Raw genomic sequence first — 22,068 nt, forward strand, 5'->3', positions numbered from 1 at the left:
GCATCAAAACAACATATTTGACAACACATTTACTTCTGAAAGCAACAGCAAACAGTAGCATTCAACCGCTAGGAATTTTGGCTTTTCGTTATGTATCTTGAAACACTATCAAAATATAAGTTTAGGGGCACTGGTGGCCTAGCGGTCTGAGCGCCCAAACATACAGAGGCTACAGTCCTTGTCGCAGGGGTTGCTGGTTCAATTCCTGGCCGGTTGACCATTTCTTGCATGTTCTTCCCTGCTCTCTACTCCCCACATTTCCTGTCTCTCTTCAGCTGTCCTTTCAAAATAAAGGCAAAAAGGCCAAATATATATATATATATAGATATATATATATCTATATATATATCTATATATATATAGATATATATATACACTGTATATATATAAGTTTAACAAAAACAAAGTAAATGTGTCTGCTAAATACAGCTAATTACTACACACTGCACCTTTAAATGTTGTACCATCCAGATAGGCAACAGGCTATACATAGTTAAAACAACATGATTGTTAACCCATTAGCTACTGTCACATGAGCCATTGAAGTAAAAATATAACAACATTTCAGTGTGATAGTGTTAAATAATCGAATAGCCTAGCTAGGATGTGGTGATATGCTAATGTCAGCCATTGTGTGTAAGTGGAGATATTTCAAATAAGTTGTTTTTACATGAAATATAGCCTGTTGTCCATTCAGATCTTTTCATCTATAAATCTCATGGCTGAATTCAGTTGAAGTATTTCAGAGTACTGCATGTACTCTCCCTTTCAGTCCTTTAAGGTCATTCAACCACAATAAGATTTTTTATTTTAGTTGGATTTTCTGAGACAATTTATTCTTAAATATTTAAATACCAAAATAATCATCGAATCAGGGAAGCATACGCCATTCAACACATTCATTTCAGCTCAAACTCCATTTCAATGCATCATCAGTCACATTTGAAACACCCTTTCGTGTTTAATTCCTTTTTAAAAACCATAAATATTTGTCGCTTTGCTTTTATGAACATGACTCACTGAGCTTCAGTTATTCTTCAGACCAACAGCACACATCTGTTATTATTATTATTATCTGTTCTTTCTGATCATGTATTACTCAACGACTTTTCCCTCACATAGTGGATGAAGGACCAAGATGTTAGGACAGTCTCTTCCACAAAAAAAAACCTCAGTAAGTGCAACCAAAGACAAGGAAATGAGGTCACTATGCTGGGTTAACATACATTACATTTTCAGGTAGGCACAAAGTCAGAGAAAGAAGCCTTCACATAACACCAGTAGGACCAGTTTGACCACCACTCGTTAAGGCGTACCTTAAGGTGTTTTAAGACCTTATGAAATATCAAGAGCCGTAGCTGAAATAGCTCCGTACTTGAATGATAAGAAGAACCATAAGCAAGATTTGCAGATATTATTTTGTCATTTCATATCATGGTTGTTGGTTTTTCTACAAAGAAACAAAATTTATAACCAAGTTCACCTTTCTTTACTATCCTATTTCACATTTTACTCTCCACACTTCCTTCCAGTTTAAACAGCTACAAGAAAATCCACATTTGCATGATTAATAAGTTACATTTTTATACATACACACATACAGAAGGGGAGCTTGGAAGTTGCTTGGCACATTCTCATGCTTGACCAACCTCCTACAATCTAGTTAACTATACAGGAGACACAGTTAAACAGGTCTTCTAACACCAGTGTCTCCCCTCGGTCAGTCATGAGGCTTCAGCATGTACAGGAGATGAAACGGGAGCCTGCATGGCCACGATTAAAACACATTATCTGCATAATTATCCTGCAAAAAGGAGGGCATACACAACCCAATGCACTAAGTAACATGAACAGATCAGCTGTACATACAGTATCTTTACATACTGATAAAGTTTAGATTCATAATTTAATCTGTATATACTGTATCTTAATATGCTGGTACCAGGTATTCACAGTGACTCTAAAATAAAATTACAAGAGGAAGTTTGTACAAGAAAAACAAGAGTCTGAGTGACTGGCGAACGTTTGGCATCCCTTTTTTGTCCAAGTTGGTTGTCAAGTCAGTTCTGTTTGATTCCTCTGGGTTTGATAGAGCTGCCTGGGCTTTTTCGTTGGCACTGAGGAGAAGCAGTCTGACTCCTCTGAACACACGTTTCTTTTTTTTTTCTTTCTTTTTTTCAGCAGCAGTGGACACAAAAAAAGGTGAGGTAAGGTGGTGACAGGGGAGATCTTTTCCACCTTGTTATGCTGAGTAAGACATTACCTGGGCATGAGAATCAAATACAGCATGTGCCCCTATCCAGTGCTGATTTTACCTTAAAAGAAAGTGCGAGAATGACACAGAAACACACAAACACACATCAGGTATTGTCCTTACCACTACCACTCATAAGCCATATTTAACAAAATACTCACTGTATCATCCCAAAACACAAAACATTTTTAAATACAATATTCTATGTTTAGTTTGAACTTCCAGGTGTTGCTTTCAGACACCTAAAGCTATGTTGCCAGCTGAAGGAGAAGCTGCCTTTTTGGGGCATTTTGTGGTTCAGGCCAGCAGGAGGAGATCTTCTACAGTATGGCTGCTACAATAGTGAGGTTAGAAGAAAACAGCTACATGGAAGGAAGCTGAAGCAGCTCTTTTCCTGCCATTGTCTGTGTCTTCAGGAGAGGTATAACCCTTTTCAGTATCACTTTTATACTGTTTTCATACATACTTCCAGAGGGGGGGTCAAGCATGCTCAGGTCATTTTTCTGGGGGGGTTCCAGTTTATGTCCTTTCATTTATGTTTTAAAGATCTCCCTAAAAACTCAAGCATTTCTTAAAATACAGTACTACTGAGAGGAGAAGAGGGCAGAGAGTGATGTCTTTACGTAACAGACCTCGCTCTGAGGCGACTCAGTTACCATCATTACATCTTTTGAAGTAGAAGGCCGCCTACAGGCTCGTCATTGTCACGTCCTTTTTTTGTCTCTCGTTGTGTTTCAGTACACGACCATCCCACACTAACAGTGCCACACACACACTGAAACTACACGTCCGGCAGAGAGGATAGCAACACTACTGTTCACATATATTATTGGTGATATATATTTACACTTTTGGTCATTTCAGATAAGACACCACCTAACATGCTATACAGTGTCTCTCAGTCTTAATTGCCACTTTTTATGCAAGTGCTATTCAGCCCAGCTTGTCAAGTATTTAAGCAAGGTACAGTAAGAGATGCACACACACACGCTCGCACACATGCTGCATTAAACATCCACACACATACTGCTGTATCATACACACTAACAGAGAAGCACTCTGGTATAGAGGGTTGCACATTGGTCAGTCTGTGAAGGTGATGTGATGCTGAAAATGTCCTTTTTTGTCTTTTTTTTTCATGAGTTGATTTGCATACTTCCTCACCAGCAGGCAGGTCCAGGATTCAGGATTGAGATTGTGGTACCACACAGATTGAAGAAAATAAGTGTGTGTGTGTCTAGTTTTGCAAATTTGCATGAGAAAAATGAGTATACTGAGCGCAAAATCACGTAGTACAACTTGCATCTCTCTGCTGATTTTGTGTGTGTTATCGTGCATGCAGCAGTGCCAGAGCTAACAGGGCTTGTTGACGTTGCACAGCAGCTCGGTGACTTTGATGAGGCGAGCCACCGTGCTCTGAGACTCCTCCTGCAGCCGCTGGTTGTTCTGCCGGAGGCTCTGCACCTCGGCCTGCAGCACCGCCTTGTCCTCTTTCTCCTGAAAGACATCGGCACACAACAAAAACAAAAGCCGTCGCTCAGATCGCTGTGGCAGGAACGGGAGGGGAGCGACAGGTACAGCGGTGGCTTTAAGGTAACTAGTGGGCACACATAGACACAGAGCTTGAAACAAAAGTGACAGTCACAGTGTGGAGGAGCACATCTAGTGTGGTAGTAGTGAAAAACGGAAACAATATTTTTCAGAACTGGCAGAGTCTAAATGATGGAGGAGTCTCTGAGTTTGGTTTTGTGCTGTTGGTTAATCTGAGTAACTAAATTCCTACAGTAGGTACAGATAAGAATTTTGCTATCATTAAATAATGTTTACACTATCAAATGTTTAAAAAGTACATTTTATTGTCACCAAAAGCTCACAGGGTTGTCTTTAAATAGCTTGTTCGGTCAAGCCAACAGTGTTCAACCTCAAAATATTAAACTTAAAAACAGGAAATCTTCACATTTTCGTAGCTGGGACCGGAGAAAGTTTGAATTTTGCAGTTTAGAAATAAACTTTGCAAAATTATAGTTGAAAAGTTTTCTGTTTAACAAAAACACAAGTAATTGTTGCACCACTAAACGTGTGTGATATCATTGTTTTTGACAGTTTACAGGTTGAAAGGTCGCTCGATTGCAAAAATAGTTAACAGATGAATTGATAATGCAAGACGTGTAGTTGCAGTCCTTATAAAGGATATCAAAATAAACAGAAAACATTCCATTTAATTAGAATAAATAATAGCTTTTATATAATATGTGTACACACAGAAGCACATACACTACTGACAACAGAATGCTCAACACAGAGTCCACTTGTTTACTGCTGAGTGACTTAATCTGCTGAAGGCCATGAGAAGAGGCAGAAAGCTTCAGACGCACAGGCGGACTTTGTGTTCAGTCTTCCGACACATTTTTCTTACAGTATTTTTCGAACATTAAAATAAACATCAACAACAGATTTATGTTGAGTAGCAATCGAATTAGAAAATACTGGTAACAGCATTTAAGGAGTTGACATAAGATCATTTTAAATATGATATTTGAAAACTACAAATGTCTGTACAAATTTACAATAACGTCTCAATAAATAAACGAGTGTTTTTTGTAATTAATGCATCACCTGTGAGTCAGCTCAGAGTTGACATGCTGAATAGACGGGAGGATTTGTACATGTAAACAGCAAAGTTGCATCAGAAAATACAAAAGGTCTCACTCCAGCGACAGAAGCTGAGAAACTGAAATACTTTGTCCTACCTGCTGACTCTCCCGTGGAGCTCACTGAAAATATATATCATAGAGAAAAACATTCATGAAAGTCAAAGCACCTTTTGCAGGTCATCTTGCAGCTTCTTCAGCATAGCTTCCAGCTGGGATACTTTCTCCTCTAGGTGACCTGGAGAGTCACTGCAAAAAAAGAGACGCAGTGACACTTTGTCAAGCAAGTACAGAGTTCAACATTTTATACTCATTAAGCATAACAACAAAAACCAAGGTAAATCAACACATTCGTTTTTACAAGAAACATTAATGCTTTTACCGGCAACTGCTGCAGTTTAGAGAAAATTAGTGTAACGTTAATTCAGGCAGGCCACAAATTGAAGCTCGGAACTATCAGCTGACAGCTCAGCCGATAACATCTACACATCCAATTGGCAAATAGCAAAATTGGAGCTCTGTTTTAACTGCTTTAACCTGCCTTCTCTTTCTGCTTCTACCCACCTCCACCCTAACATCTCCTTTTCATGCTGTGTCTGATTTTACTAGTGTTGTAGGTATTGCTACTGATGCCAGCTCCGTTCCATACCCCTGGGATCTTTGCTGCTGCTCTCCCTGCTTCGGCTTCTTCATGCATGCACATGAAAGAGAGGACTGGGTGTGCTCTCACTACCTCAAGCCTTGGCATTCCATGTACACACGTGGAAGTAAGTAAGTAAGCAAACTTTATTTAGTATAGCACCTTTCACAGACATAGATACAAAGTGCTTTACAGAGAATCAATGTCGACAAGACAATACAATGAGCAATAAATAAGATAATAAAGAAAGCAGACAAAATGACATCAAATTACAACAGAAGGTTGAAAGCCATAACAAACAAACGTGTCTTAAGCTGCTTTTTAAAAGTCTCAGTCGAATCAGCACAGCACACTTGGGGTGGATGACTGTTCCTCTTTTTTCCATTTAAATGAAAAATTTTAAATTGTAAACTTGTACGCAAATTACAATGTCATTGAATTTCGCTCAATAAACAGAACTGCCCAAAAAATAAATAAATCAGTTTTAACGCCTCCTTCATCTCATACAGCGTGAACTTGCTCATTTGCCGGATTGGTCGCTGAGCTGTGTGTCACTGTGGTAACCTCACAGCTTAAAAGATTGTTGCCTTTAGTGTAACCTGTAATACTTGCAGATCAATTACAGTAATTACTACAGCTGATGAAAATACCCAGTCTGAGTGGGTGCAGTCATCCCATGATGCATTGCATCTGACTACTGGTGATGTCAATGGCATGACATGATGATGCTTTTACATGAAATTGGAAGATGTTAGATCCTTTTTTTGATGAGATTTTATGCTTTTTCAGTTAAATCTTTGCTTTTACTTTCTTCTTCCTCCTTTTTGTCATTATCAGCCATAGCTGTGTGTAAACAGTGAATGTCGTGTGTTACACTGATGGCAGAGGCTGTTATGTAAAGCACCAATCAGTAGTCCCATTCAAACTCTGTTGCCACAGTCACCTATGGCAATTTGGGGGGTGAAGTGTCTTGCCAAAGGACACTTCAGCATGTGGACAGTGTTTTATGTCTCATTTATTATATGTGTATAAATACTTGGTCAATGAAGCTGGTTTTGTAATGGGTTGCCCATTCTAATGGTAATGTTACAGCTACATTTTCACCTCGCAGCTGCTTTGCCTAAGATATTAAAAAGTGCTGCTGGATGTATTTGCAGAAAGAAATTCAGACTGTCTCTCTTTTCATAAACCAAAAAAATACAAACCACATTTTTGGATGTAATTTTCCACAAGGTACATACTGTACAGTAATGGTGTCTTCTTCTATCTGGAGCCAGATCTAATGGTGAAACAGTCATCCATGCTGACCTCTACAGTACGTGGGAGGACATAAACTGTCTGTGTAATAACTGGAAACCTGGACTGATAAAAGCTTTAAGTTTGTTTTTGCTCTGTTTTTATGGACTCATATTCTTTTGGCCACAAGCTCAGTGGTCTTTAAATGTTTCTACACAGCACGGAGGAGAGGAGTGCGGCCAATTAAGGTAAACAAGGAGCTGGATGAACTAGAAAAGACAAACAAAAGGGAATGGAGTGGGAGTTGTACGGAAAGATGACAACGACAGTGAGTCAGACATGATCCCGATATGTGTGTGTGTGTGTGTGTGTGTGTGTGTGTGTGTGTGTGTGTGTGTGTGTGTGTGTGTGTGTGTGTGTGTGTGTGTGTGTGTGTGTGTGTGTGTGTGTGTGTGCATCTGTGTTTGCATGCACAGAAGTGCACCACTGAGTCAGTGTGATGAGGGCTGTGTTTATGAGGGAGAAGCCATTACACTGACTGAACAGTTAGATGTTGTTGATGAAGTTAAAAAAATTAAGAGAGAATGAAAGACCAGAGCTGATGAAGAGGGTGTGTCCAACGATCAAACAGAAAGAAAACCAAGACACTAACGAGAGATATTGTATGAACCGTGTAGCAACCCACCTATCTTTTGAGTCTCTGAGCTTTCCGTCTGTCTGGTCAGCACCGGCTTGGGATGGGTCTCCAGCTTTACGGTCTGTAGTCAAAAGAGGTATAAACATTTGAAACACACTGGGATACACATAACAAAGAGTTTTTATACACTTTTATAAAGACACACCTAAATGGAACAGCTCTGTCTTTAGCTCAGACTTATATTCATTATAGCTAAAAGTATGTGGACATCTGAACACGACACCCACTCAGAATCACTGAATGAATATCTCATTTACCAACAATGAGCTGCTATAACAGAGTGCGGTCTACTAAAAGGACTTTAGAAGACTTGCTAAGGTTTAGGCGGTGTTGAATGATAAGGCCTGGTTTCTGTTGGCTGCTGAGTTTATGCTGAAGGTGTTAGTCAGGCTTTAGGTCTGTGCGGACCTTGAAAAAACATCTCCTTGTGTGTTCTGCTTTTGTCACCGGGGAACTAGGTTCAATGAGATAAGTGGCTTTTCCAATAATTTTCCACAAAGCTGTAGGCAGATAAAGTCCAGAATTTCAACATAACTGGAACAAAGGGCCCTAAAGTAGCACCAGACAGCTAGGGGTGTCCACTTGTCATATTTTGTAAGTTCTTCAGTCAACCAGAGGAGAAACAGTACATCATTACTTAATTACTCATACAGTATGGTAAAAGTAGCTCCTCACCCTCTCGTGACAGAGCCTCCAGGATGCTACGGCAGGCGGTAGCCAGGTCAGCGATGGACTGCCATTCCTCCTCGGTGGAATCTGTCGTCTCTGAGAGGACTGAGAGACACAAGTCCAAAATGAACAATTTAACAAGCTTTCTTATCTGTGTGTGGAAAGTATTAACCTGTCTGGTACAAAAGAGCAGAACAGAGGGACTGCAGACTACAGGGCAGCTTTTCAACAATAGCAGGAAGTCACCACTGGGGGATGCTGCTGCGTAATGCTGGTCAGAGTCAGGGGCAGCGGGTAAGAGGGAAGTGTAGTGCTTACTGTAATATGCCAGCAGGTTTCAATGGAATTAGTGACTTTGTAAAAATGTTTTTAACATCAGTTACACTGAAATTTTAGTCAGCATGACACTGAAATACAGTAGATGGGAATAAAGAGGTGTGGTAAAGAGCTATACATAGATTAAATAATTTATTTTTGGGGAATTCTTCTTCAAAATATACATAAAAAAATTATATTCAAGATGCTACAACCAATTAAAAAAAAAATCACAATCACAGCTTTGATTTCCATTTTACTGTGATTTAAGTTAAAAGACCCTGAAACTTCCTGTGGAAAAACCTGTGATATAAAACAAACAAGAGGCTTTAGAAGCCGCCCCCACAGAAATCAGAAGAATGTAATGAGAGGATGAGCAGCGCACTCTTCTTATGGAGCTTAAACGATGAGTCTCATAGTCTCAGCGGAGGCCGAGCAGATGGTGTAAGAGGGGCTCCTTGATTTGGGGCTGCCTAAAACTCCACCCCTCCCACCACCCATCTGTCCCCCTTTTATCCCCGCCCTGGCAGGGGGTGGCAGCAGTGCAGGGGTGATATTAGATTAGTGGGATAGGGGGCAGCACAGATAAAAGAGGAGGGACAAAGGGGATATAGAGGGGAGCAGAGGGAGGATAATGAAGAGAGGGTGAGGGTGAAGAGAGGGCAGAGAAAATCTGGTACAAAAAAAAGGAATTTGAGGCTTAAATCAGGCAGGGATGATTTGCAAACATGTGTAATTGTTCCATTTTGGCTTCATTTGAGAGGTCGTATCAGCTGGTGTGTGCGATAGGGGAGCTTTGTTTTGACTAATCGGGGTCAGAAAACTTCCTGTCCTCTTTTTAATCAACACGCCGCCACATTTTCTTCGGTTAAAGGGATTATGAATATTCTAATTCCATTTATTTCACTGTAAAAATGAAAAAATCTGCACTCATAAGGAAGAACTTACTCTTAGTGATGGAGTTATGAAGACTCAGAGCTCTGGAATTTCTTTCAGCTCGGTCAACACACGACAGCCGGGAGGAAGAGTCACTCGCAGAAGCTTTGTCATCACCAAACTCAGCCCCCATGAACTGAAGACACAGAGAGACACAGAGAAGAAACGACACTGTCAGAGAGGAGACGGAGAGCTGAGTAGAAATTGATCGGATGACCTCTCGTCTTAGTCCATCACCTGTTCGTCCTCCAGGGGAACTTTGGGTTTGACAGCCAGGATCAGATCAGGTGTGGCATCTCTCAGCTCGCCCACATTCTCGTAGATGTGGCGGTCGCCCTTCAGTCCCACATTGTCATACACGTGCCTGTCAGAGACACAGACATGAAAGAACACAAGCTTAATCTGCTGTGATGCTTTGTGACATTTTTTACTCAATCTGGAGGTCGAAAACAGAAAGCAGCATTTAGACAAGTAATCTCCAGGATGGCTTGGATTTGAGCCTGATTGATGTTTGTAATTCTGCGCTCACAGAAGGATCTATCAGAAACATCATATCTGATGCGGTTTGGGTCAAATTATTCAGCTCTGTTTCCCTGTGACAATAAATACAGCCAGATTCATTTTGGAGAGCTGCAGAGTTTAATATCATCCTTATGAATATTTCTTTCATGCTAAATTTCCTCTTCAAGCTGATGCTGTCTTTGGAGTTCTGGAGGTCAAACTAACCAGTGAGCTAACATCGAACTTTGAGACAGACACATTCATGAAACATGGCTTGGACACATGCTTTTTGTCTCCAGAAAGGACTTTGATACATACCCTACTAAAGGTTTGAGATAGGTATGTTAAGAATGGATCGCTTAAGTGTCCAATGAACCGGATGATGCCCCAGTTACAAAGTTAAATGTGACCTGTTTAACTGAGGTTTTGTTGAGCTTTTTCTGCAAACTGTGCTCAGCATGTTTAATCTTGTGAGACTCTGACGCTGACGGTTCACCTTAATAGAGAGCAATGTTATCTTAAGGTCTTAAGGTGCATTTTGACCAAGAGTTCAGGGGTCTTTCAGCCCCCAGAACTACTTTCCCCAGAACTAAAAGGTTCCTGTGCCCCCACTGTTGTCTGCGTTTCGTCCGCGGGCTGAAGTCCCAGGTAGATTGTGCATATCAGGCCAGTGATGTATGGACAAAAAAAATTATATTAAATGACATTTTGAAATCTTGATAAAAACTAAACTAGTATACATTCCCAGGAACTCCCTCTGTGTTTCAACAACTGTGTTAACTCCACAAACATTGTAACGTTCAACTGAAAGTCCCAGGACCTTTGAAAAGTACTACCCCCCAAGCAGGGGCTTTTCAGGGGGGGATGTTATCTACCCCGAACTAAAATTAGACCCTGGTTCCTCCAGTCGAAATGCACATAGTTCAGGGCTAAAGTCACTAGTTCTGGGGTAAAGTTCCTGCGTTCGAAAAACGCCTTTTGGTAGCTGGTCAGGTGCTTTTAGTTAGCTCAACGTCCGAGATCAGCAAAGCGATTTAGAGTCAGAATTCAAGTCACACTTTACATGAAGAGAGGGAAACTTAACAAAAGTCTGCCCACTTGTACACTTTGTAGAAAAGAGATGATTTACATTAACTGCAAGACAAATTTCAGCTGACAAGGCCCTATAACAAAACCTGTGCTACGATGCTAGCATTAGCAACCATCAGCACAAGCAGCCCCCAATATTAAACACTCCTTTCCAGCCTTAACTCAATGAAGTCCACAGTTATCAAGACATCTATGGCCCATTTCAGTACTAAAGTTAACAAACTAAATGTGAGGTTTGGAGTGATGCTTTTGTGACAGGGTTCACATATTAAATCAGAGTAACAAGCTATGAAGCAGACAGCATTAAGCCAAATGTGACAGAAATGTTTCTCACATTAAGAGCAAAATTAAACAAAAACTGTCAAATGAAGAGTAAGAGGCAATAAGCAGCAGTGTCTAAATGTGTGTGTCTAAATTATGAGGAGAAAAAAACATCTTGAATTGTTTTCATCACTACATTTTTAACACCAGGGCACTGCTCTGTCAAACAGTGTTTTTTCCCATCTGCTTTTATTGTTTAATTGGCTTTAATATTTGAACCTTGGGGAAATAAATACTTAGTTTAAGTGCTTAGCAGGTCCAATAAAGGTAGGTGTGTACAAAAAACAGGATTTCTGTGCTAGTTATAACAAATGTTTGAATTTCTTCACCAAATCACCTGTCATAGTGAGACACCTGAGCATGAGTGTGAGATAAGGGCTTGGTTTATTCAGTATTATTTCAGTTTGTACAGTGTTTTTCCTCTTTGCTCTCATGGCAAAGTTATAAACTTAATCACATGTTATTTTGAAAGATACACTGGCTTTCATTTTTTCTCAAAAATCAATTTGATTCAAATCGAATTGAACGAATCCTCCCACATTTCAATGAATCGTCCCTGAATCAGAACGTAGCTATCAAGGTTCAAATTGGTCCAGATCGTCTTGAAAAGGAGCGATGCTCACCCCCTTAGATAAGGGCATATTGTTAAAGTTACTTAACTCTGTTAATTAATAGTCTGTGATGGAAGAAACTGCACTGTCATTTCACTTCCTTACTCCTGAAGTGTTAGAGATTTTCCATTAAGTGAGTGAGGTGCTGAACTTTAAAAATCAAAAGAATGAGCACCCAAGTGTTTTTTCCAATGTTAAGGATTTTTTTAATTATAGAACTTTTGTGTTACGTTGACACACTTCAGTGACGCATTCCTTCATGTCCTTTCTCTGTGACTCGTCCTTTGCAGGAAAAGTGACGCACTGACTCAGAGATTAAAAAGTGATGAGTCAGCTTCAGCTCGGGGATATTTTCAGCCATGTTGGATGATTTAAGAGCTCTTTTACCTAATGCTCTCCTGATGTGTAGCTCCAACTATAACGATCTTGCAAAGCAGCCTTTCTTGTTACTTATACTGTAATTTTTCTCCATATTCTCTTCATTAAAAGTATAGTGTTACAAGCTTAATTAACACTCACCCGTCACATGTATCCCTGTAGGATGTTCTCTCCAATGAGCAGCTGCGTGTGAGCTGTGGGCCGCTTCCCTCCTCGCTCTGATTGGCTGGTTGGTCCTGCAGAGAAGTGGCTCGTAGCAAAGGTAAACTGGGCGGCGGGATAAGCATGGCATGACTTCTCTCACTTTGCTCTTTATCACACAGGTTCCCTTCACTTTCCACAGCCCCCACCTCAATTATGTCCACTTCATCAGCCCCACCAGCCTTCAGCATGTCTTCCTCCGTCACTTCTTCCTCCCTTTCTTCTTCTTCCTCTTCTTCTTCTTCTTCTTCTTCTTCTTCTTCTTCTTCCCTCTCGTCCAGCACCCAGGCCTCCCCAGACTGATCCTCGCCGGGTTTACACTCTGCATCTTTAATGGCTTTCTGGTAGAGCTCCGAGAAACTTCTGCAGATCATAAAACACAGACATATATATTCAGAAAGAATTCAATTACGCCTCTTTTCTTTCTTTTCTTTTCAGCTTCTTATTAAACTGTTGAGTCATAAATTAATCTAGAAGCCAAGAAAAAAGAATAGTTGGAAAAAAAAGAGCTATATTTGTCTGAGATTCATTTATATTCTTTTGAAATCACAGAGCCTCCATTTCCTATGAAGACATCTCTGCGACAATTTGTGCTTTGTTGTCACAGAACAAGCATTTCAGACGTGAAATATAAATAAAGCAAGGGGGAGTTCTCTGAGGATGATTCTGCTGCCAGCGTGAAATGTTTCTTTAAAATGAAGAGCTCCAGAAGTGTACTGCTTAGTTTGGTTTATATTTCTTTTAAAAACTCTGTTTATGCCCTCTGTCTGACTACAGCTGAGTGGAAAGTGTGCTGGACAATGTGTGTCACTGTGATTAAAGATCATTGGAGGGATTGATTAGTTGTGAGCCAGCTGGTGTGACACAGTCTGCAGCAGAGCAAGCTGTGACCTCAGAGTGGCACCTCTCATGTTTTCCTGAACTGTCTTGTCCCACTAGCTCCCTCTTTCTTGTTCATTTTCAACCTCTCTGTCATTCCCTCTCTGGGACTTCACTTTCTGCAGCACGCAGTATACCCATGAGCCCTTTCTCCAGTCTTACTTTGTGTCTGCTGACCCACATGTGCCCTTGTTAGCAGTCTCCCTCCCTTTCCTCCTCTCTTTCCTCCTCCTCCACACCCACCTGCGAGGTTTCCCGTTCTCGTCTGGTGGGATTACGGTGATGTGGATTTTGTGTGCTGTGCGGAGCAGCCTGGTTCTCTCTTCTGGGCTGAGGTGAACCAGGGAGTGTCCGCAGAGCCGCACAACACGAGCCCAAAGCTGCAAACCTCCGCTCTCGGCATAACAGAACCGCTGCAGCTCCGTCACAAAGCCCTCTTCATTCATGAGGAAGCCCGGCTGTCCGACACCATCACGCAGGGGGGTGACCTCAAAAGCCTCGCAACCCCGTGTGACCAGCTATGGAGGAGAAAAAGAAGCATTATTGTCTAATTATTGTTTTTTCTATTTTGCTAAATTTTACTATTTTTGTCAATTTGTTCATTTCTATGTGAATCATTTTGGCTGCATGCTAGCAACTGTAAGAGACAACAACTCTAAACACCTTTTCTTTTTTTTTTAACCAGATTTAGAATATACATTTTATCTCCTCAGAACAGAAAACGATTGTATTGATATATATTACATTTGTAATGCAAACAGGGCAGCAGTTTGAAGAAAGATACTGTAGGTATGAAGGGCCTTCTTCTGAATCGACAAAGTAATTCAATTTGTGTCAATCAGACATTGAAGGCATCCTTAACAACCAGAGTTATTACAGGTGTGTCTATGTAAAGAGTGCTGGAGAGACACTAATATTTCAAGTATATATTTATATGTAAAGTGAAACACTATGCTTACTTATTTTAAAAATCTTAACCTAAAAACAGCCTTAAATTGTGTTTTGTACAACTTAATTTGCAATTTATCTGTGCAATCACTTACATCACTATCTGTTCATCAGATAGAAGTGTCCATAGTGTGTATATATCTGTAATATTTGCCATATTTTATTTTACTCTATTTTTATACAATTTTATTTTATTTCATCATTAATATTATTATTGTTATTATATTTCTAACTATGTAAGTACCTTGTTATAATAATAATAATAATAATAATAATAATAATAATAATAATAATAATAATAATAATAATACATTTTATTTAGAAGCACCTTTCTAAACACTCAAGGTCACTTTACAGAAAGATTAAAACACAATGAATAAAACACGTTATAAAATAAATGAAAAACAAGCAGAGTAACACCAAATTAAAAGGAGGCTAAGGATAAGTTAGACAGCGAATGCAGTTTGAAACAGATGATTTTTGAGTTTTGATTTGAACAGGGGTAGTGAGTCAGATTTCCCGTGTCCCGTGTTGTAAGCTTCTGTAACAAAAGAATCTCCCCCAAAGGAGGATTAAATAAAGTATATCTTATATCTTAAGCATATGTTAAAAAAAAAATCTATCTTTAACTCTATTTCATGTACCAGCTGGATTTTCACGAGTCCTTCACTGTCAGAATACAATTCAAACTAGCAGCATTATAAAATCCTAATTAAAATCTATATTTCAGCAATAATGCTCATTGGGGAGTGATGTACTGATGTGATATTAACACAGCTGTCATTTGGTTACTGGTAAATGACTTCAGGACCAGTGTGTTAATATTCAGTAGAGCATACCTATCTTGAATTTCATATTGGTTCTGTTTTATAAGCAGCATTTAGTATCATGAGTAATATGTGTAATAAGCTTATTCTGTTTTCTGGGGCACCATTGGTTTTGTGGTGTAAAGATGTGCCACATGTAAAAGGGCCGTAGTCCTTATCGCAGCGGTCACTGGTTTGACTCCCTGCCTTTACTTTTTGCTGCATGTCTTCCCCCACTCTCCACTCAAGTGTCCTATCTAATAAAGGCAAAAAATGCCCCCACAAATAACTGAAAAGGGATTTTATTTTCTCTACTAAATCGTTCATTTCAATCAACAAAACCAACTCAAGACCTTGGCTTAAATTAGACTGTTGCAAATCTGTCCCTGCACTGTTGCTACTTTGAGTGTATCCACATGTTTCATCAAAGATCTGCTTTGTGTTTTCTTACATTCATTTCTTGACAGTTGCTTTGGTGGCTTGTGTAATTCAGAGGTACTAACAAAGACCTTTGATGTAATGTTAATTTAATAAGCACACCAGAACTCCTGGCTGAGGCAGAGTAACACAAGTCCCAGTGCTGTTATACTCAATATCAGCACTCATGGAATGCCTCTCGTCCAATCAATTTACTTACTCATTGTTGTGTAACAATCAATACAGGATAAATGAGTGTTATCATATGTTTTGTCACATCACCAAGCCGTTTGCCACCTGCTAAACAACTTAACATTCAATATATTCACCCACCTCCAGTCTCTGCACCACTTCTTTGATGTCCTCCGCCTGAGTCTCCATCACACCTATAGACACTGACTCTCCACGCTCATAGAAGATATCCAAGCATGGTCCCCCCTCCTTCACCTCTGTCACCGCCTTCCAACCAATCACATCCCGACAGGAGCAGTTAAACACCACCCTTCGTGTACACCTCTCAATGAGGACAACGGACTCGGCCGACACCCCCAGCAGACAGGGCAGCTTGTGCTCCTCTACCTCCCCGTCTTCTCCCCAGCTGTTAACCATCACAGCCCACACCAGCGCCCCGGCACTGTGCAGCTCCGCCCCTTTAGTGCCCTTCAGCTTGTCCTTGCGTTTTCCTCCCAGAGAGAGCAGGGGGAACTTGGTGGAGGAGTCGATGGGTGTGGTGGTGACGTAGTTCTCTGCAAGGTCCTTCAGGTATTCCTGCCGTGTGCGGGTGGCCATGGAGCGGAACTTTTCTGACTTCTCTGCAGCGTTTTCAGCATTCACCGCCTTTGCCAAGAGGAAGTCTCTTAAAGCGGGTGAGCGAGGGAAGCGGGCACCCTTAGGGAACAGTGGGCCAAATAATGGCATGTCTTTTGAACGAGTCACTGCCACTCTGAGGGAGAGAGAAGAAGAGGAATGTCAGAGTTTAGAGAGAGGGTACAGCAGAGACACTCTATCTCTGTCTTGTTTTCAGAACTTGAGTGTTGTGTAATACTCTCCAGAATAACAAACCTGTACACTGAAGATGCTGCAGTGATGCAAACACTTTTCTTTGCATTAATTAGGTAGGTTTAATAGTCTAGTTTTGTGTGTTCATCAAGGCCAGAACTTTTCATAAAATTTTTTAGATTACTAAAATCTAAACACAAGTTTTAATGTCAACCAAAAATGTTTTGTCTCAAAATATCTCTGTAGGAGAGTTAGTCCTTTTTTGGGGGTTGAAAGGTGTGAATATTTTAAGTGTAACAGAAAAGACAATGTTAGACCTGTAGTAGGTGTTGTCAGTGCAGGGCTCGTGAACCTGCACAATGATGAAGACATGCTGGAAGTGAGAACGGATGGATTTGGGAGTGAAGGGCAGGGCGCCTGGCTCCTGGAACACGATTGTCACGATGTCGTTACCAATGTGTCGCTTCCTCAGCAACTATAGGAGAAAACAGAGACACAGAGTGATGCAACAAACAAGCAGACCACAGTCATTAGTGAAAACCATATCACACTGGAGGCTGTTTGCAGTACTTATCAACCCATTTAAATTTCTCTATCTTAGGTTGCTGTTTTCTACCAGGCTGTTTTAATATATTTTGATGGATGCACAGTTAACAGTGCTGAATTGAGGCCCATGCAGAGATGCTGCAGTTCCTTTTGTGTCCAATTGAAGCTAAGGAGACCCCATTAACACCTGTAATCTCTCTCTGTCGCTTTAGTAGATTTCTCAGATCAGAATTGAAATTCTCAAAACTACTTGTTCAATCTTCACATCATTGCGTCACTTGTGCACATCAAAAAAGCAGTTTCTCATTTCTTTGAACAAGTTGCAAATGCTTTGGTACATCCATGCAAATGATTATGTACAATTCTCTGCTGTTTTCTACATTATCAAGTGTTTATGTCATGTTGATCAAAATGTATTATAATGGGTCTCTGTTGAATAGTCTCACCCTCCACAACGTTTAGGCATTTGTTCATCGCATAAGTCTTCACATGCAAAATGGTTGAACATGTTGTCAGAATATGTTAATCATATTTCTGTACATTTCCATCAGACTGTTTTACTAAATCTGTCCTGAATAGTTAAATTGCCCCCAGGTGAATCATGACTTTCTCTAACGAAGGGAAATGTGTGAAGCATTAAATCAACCAATGATCAACCAGTTTTCTGAAATAGCTCAAAGATGCATCTCATGAACCATCAACTGACAAGTATATATATATAGCCGGAGCACAACACAATGTTACAATGTAAAAGCTTAAATGTGAATCTTGTCCAGTCTCTTGCAATCAATCTCCCACATACACTAAGGTGTAACTTACAATTTACAATAACTATCATTAAAACTTTAGCCACAGTTGACATCAGAACGTCTCTCCAGAGTACACTGTTATATTGACAACATGACTAAGCAGTTTGATTGTCTTATCGGACATGACACAAGGACTTGTCACTCTGATGGCACCAACATGTTCATTGACACAGATATTTACTTTTGAGAGATGAACTAAGTATTTTGACCAAGATACTGGCTTTTGCAGGTAATCCATGGTGTTTTGCTATTTGTATGAATTGTCGAATATGATTTGAGAAATGTACCAAAGCGACTGAGAAAAACTGTAAAATGTCCATCTCTAAAACAGAAATAAACATGCTAACAGGCTGGTACAAAAACAAGTTTGTCTGAATAGCCCATTGATCTATGTGTACACATAAACAGAAAGAACATCTCTTGTAACTTATTTGCTTTGAGGTTTTGCATGATTAAACTTCATTAGAGACATGGCTGAATTAACTGACAGGTGGGCACATTGGAGCTGATTGCCAGGAGCCTAAAGGCCCGCCTCAACTCAACCAAAAGTTATGTGTAAGCAGCATTTTCATTATAGCGGCCGCCATCACTATGCTTCAAACAAGTGGTGACGTCAATGAGAGTTAGTCTGTGTTAAACAGTCTATAATTAATACCTGTGATAAACGCCCAATTATAAAGCAAAATTAAATATGTTAACACAATGTTACAATGTCATTTAGCAGATGCTTTTATCCAAAGCAACGTACATACGAGAACAAGAACAACACAAGCAAAGATCTAGACAAGAGGAAACAAGATCAGTACGGGTAACAAAGTGCTTCAAGTCCATTTGGATGCAGGTACTGCCAAGCAGTGTGAAGGCAATGCACCAAAGTAAATAAGTATTTTTTTTTTTAGTAAAATAAGGAACATCTACAATGAAGCAACCAAACAATTTAAGACCTTCCATTATCATCATCAACAATTAACTTGTCATCACCACAATAATGACCAAAGTACCAAGTGCTGGGTCACTCCAGAGCTGAACACAGATTCCCAGAGTAGAGCAGGACAGTGCGAGTCAACTGTAGCTGGAAGACACAATCTGCCACTGGGGACAACAGTGGAGAACAGTCTAGCTAAGTGCATAGTGCTTCCTAAAGAGCTGGGTCTTAAGCTGTCTTTTGAAAGTAGAGAGGGACTCTGCAGATCAAATGGAGTTGGACAATTCATTCCACCATTTCGGGACAACAGAAGAGAAGAGTCGAGCTAGTGACACACCAGTAGAAAAAAAAGGTTCCATCTTCATTTGAACATACTGTACAGGAAGTTGTGTTTTAAAATCATCCATTTTAGAAATATTAACACTAAGGGTTATGCAAAGATCTGCATAAATGGGGGCATGGCTGAGTTGACTCACAGGCAGGTGCGCTGTAGCTGTTTGCCTGAGGCATCCTTTAGCTCCATCTCTTTGTCTGTTGCTAGGTTAACCAAAGGGTAGGTTGAGTCGGCATTGCCAAAATGGCATTGTTAGGCTTCAGAACCCCTTTTCGGAAACCAACGGATGATGTAACTGAGACGGACTACATCCATTTTTTATACAGTTTATGGTGTACACATATGTTGTTGGATGTATTTTATTATTTAAAGGGAATTGGATGTTGCCATAGCTGTACCTAACAGATTCAAATAATAAATTATACACATTGACTCAAGATCATAGCTCTTGGAAATAAGGGCTATCCAATGAAAAAAATCTGCCCTGATGGAAAGTACCTGAAGCTGAGTAAAAGTGAAATATGGGCTAAAATAAAGCTATAATGAAAAATAAATCTGGGACCATAATTAATTATGTTGTTGATATCTCAACTATATTTTAAAATGTGCTTTGAAGAACAGAGCCTTGAAGAGCCTTTAACATATTCAATTATGGACAAGGCATTTTTTATATATATATGTTAGCATTTTTTCTCATTTCAGCATGTTTAATCTACATTTTAACACTTGTATCCATTCATTCATTTAGTGAAGCAATAACAGGAGTGAAATTTGAAAACAGAACGGTAAACTGTTCATCTCAAATTTTAAAATGAAAAAGCAGTTCATTCCAAATGGTCCTCAAGGCTTTTAAATGCTATGTTCTTCTGATATAAACCTTAAATTCCCATATTCATTTTATGTCTAATGTGACAGCTAACACTACTAAAGCACTGACTGCACATAAAGAACAGACAGTGATCTGAACAAGCAGACTGTCTGACAAGCTGCAGTGAATACCTCCATGGTGGGAGTGAACACTGGGGGGCAGGATTTTGATGTCATGCTTGTTGCAGAGCACAGAGGCTTTTCCTAAAGCATTTAGCAAAGCATGACAGTACGAACAGAGAGGGTTGATGAAGGCTGCACCAAGACTGATGTATTTTCTTAATAACAGGATGGAAATATATTTGATTGAATTGTAAGGTGAACGAGGACAGATTTATTTGGTACTGGAAACATTTCTGCAGCAACACAAGATAGAGCAGGCGAAGGAAAATGTACCTGCTGCGTGTTGTTGGCTGTGTAGGGCAGCATCGTGGACACATGAAACATAATCTCATAGTCCTGGTAGCGCGTGTAGAGAGAGTGTGTCCCGGTTGAGTCCGCTGCACAAGCAAAAGACACACAGAAAACACACACACATCACACAAAGAGATTAAGCAAAATCAGTCAATGTCTCTGAGTGAAAGAATAAACTCAAACTGTCAGAGTCAGGGTGAAATGTGTCCTATTTACTGGCTCTGCTGCTCAGTGAAGAGAAAACAGCTCGCAGATAATCAGCAGTGACTATGCTCTTTTATAGGCATTACTCAGATTACATGAGGCCAGATAGCAGTTATCTCAGGCTTTCAGTGCTGCACTGATGCCCTTTGGATAATGGCGACAAGGTGAGATCCCGCCAATAGATCGGGGCGTGGTGTGTGTTTTCAGCTCACTCTTGTTGTCCAGCTGAGCTCGGTATTTCTCCCAGCCCTTCAGGCGCACCCGCTCCCCAAGCAGATCCAGAAACTCCTCAAAGGCCGGCCCTGAGCTCTCGTTGTTGTACATGTCTTCCTCCGAGCTCTGCCCGGCCCGGCAGTACATCACGCCAACCTTTCTCTGAAAATTCAGCTGCAATGGAAGACAGAGGGGAACAGAGTTTATCATTTATTTATGGCATTTTCTACCTTTTAGGCAATCCTGATTACTCCAGTTTTTACTTTACGGCTGCAAAATGGATAGATAGATAGATAGATAGATAGATAGATAGATAGATAGATAGATAGATAGATAGATAGATAGATAGATAGATAGATAGATAGATAGATAGATAGATAGATAGATAGATAGATAGATAGATAGATAGATAGATAGATAGATAGATAGAGTAGAATGTACTTTATTCATATTAGCTCTTTTGAATTATGTCAGCTTTTATAACAGAGTTCAAGCTCCTTAATATTTCTTTGTTGTGTTTTTTTGTTTCCTTTCCTGAAGGAGTTCACCTCAAAGGTAGAGCTAGAGGTCATCTGGGGTTCAAGTAAGGTTCAAAATCAATGTTATGATAGTAGGATCTTTTTTGATCTTTCTTCCTTTGTTCCTTTTTTTTGTTTTTCTTGATGTTATTGATTCTAACTCTTTAGTAAATTTGAGTAGATTGAGCCCAAGGAAGGGGGGGCAAAGAAGTGTAACTTAAATATTTTACATTATTAACTGAAATAATGATAGACACATAAAATATCAATGAAATATAATTTTGGTCATAACTGATTACTGATTGCCTGACATGTCAAGCCTTCACCGAGCCAGGACCCTCAGCAAGGCCTGGTCCATCGTGGCTGACCCATGTTTTTCGCCAGCTTCCCTGAGGCCGCAGATTCGCGATGACAAAAAGTAGGACAAATAGGAAAATAAACTCTTTTGTCCCGGTAGCAGCTAGCCTGCTTAACGATGCCACATAGCTGTTGTTTCTATGTTGTTACTGTTGTTACTGTTCTGATGTTGGTGTGTTTTGTTGTACTGTTTTGTTAATGTCACTGCTGATTGAAAGACAAATTGCCCCCCGTGGATAATAAAGAACCTTGAACCTTGAACCTCAAATGATTTAGGATGAAAACAACAATTTTACAACAACAAAAAAAAAACAGGTGGATAATCATACAGAA

General features: G+C 40.0%; 1 protein-coding gene across 8 annotated transcripts in view; it reads right to left on the reverse strand.

Moving 5' to 3' along the window:
* Window positions 1–1,400: 1,400 nt before the first annotated feature.
* Window positions 1,401–22,068, reverse strand: part of zmp:0000001168 (signal-induced proliferation-associated protein 1) — a 49,802-nt gene continuing 29,134 nt past the window's right edge. For 3 of the 8 annotated variants that reach the window (XM_034683219.1, XM_034683221.1, XM_034683220.1), the window contains 12 exons: window positions 20,860–21,034; window positions 20,426–20,529; window positions 16,866–17,023; window positions 15,883–16,492; window positions 13,622–13,896; window positions 12,440–12,862; window positions 9,636–9,762; window positions 9,411–9,534; window positions 8,154–8,252; window positions 7,467–7,539; window positions 5,076–5,154; window positions 2,179–3,751 (listed from right to left, as the gene is read on the reverse strand). In XM_034683219.1, coding sequence (XP_034539110.1) covers window positions 3,608–3,751; window positions 5,076–5,154; window positions 7,467–7,539; window positions 8,154–8,252; window positions 9,411–9,534; window positions 9,636–9,762; window positions 12,440–12,862; window positions 13,622–13,896; window positions 15,883–16,492; window positions 16,866–17,023; window positions 20,426–20,529; window positions 20,860–21,034 — 2,391 coding nt within the window. In that variant the 3' untranslated portion in view covers window positions 2,179–3,607. Of the gene's footprint in view, window positions 3,852–4,090; window positions 5,155–7,466; window positions 7,540–8,153; window positions 8,253–9,410; window positions 9,535–9,635; window positions 9,763–12,439; window positions 12,863–13,621; window positions 13,897–15,882; window positions 16,493–16,865; window positions 17,024–20,425; window positions 20,530–20,859; window positions 21,035–22,068 lie in introns of those variants that run through there. The other 5 variants (XM_034683217.1, XM_034683222.1, XM_034683224.1 and 2 more) reach the window with 5 other exon arrangements.

Source organism: Notolabrus celidotus, chromosome 5, assembly GCF_009762535.1.
Source record: "Notolabrus celidotus isolate fNotCel1 chromosome 5, fNotCel1.pri, whole genome shotgun sequence".
NCBI lineage: Eukaryota > Metazoa > Chordata > Actinopteri > Labriformes > Labridae > Notolabrus > Notolabrus celidotus.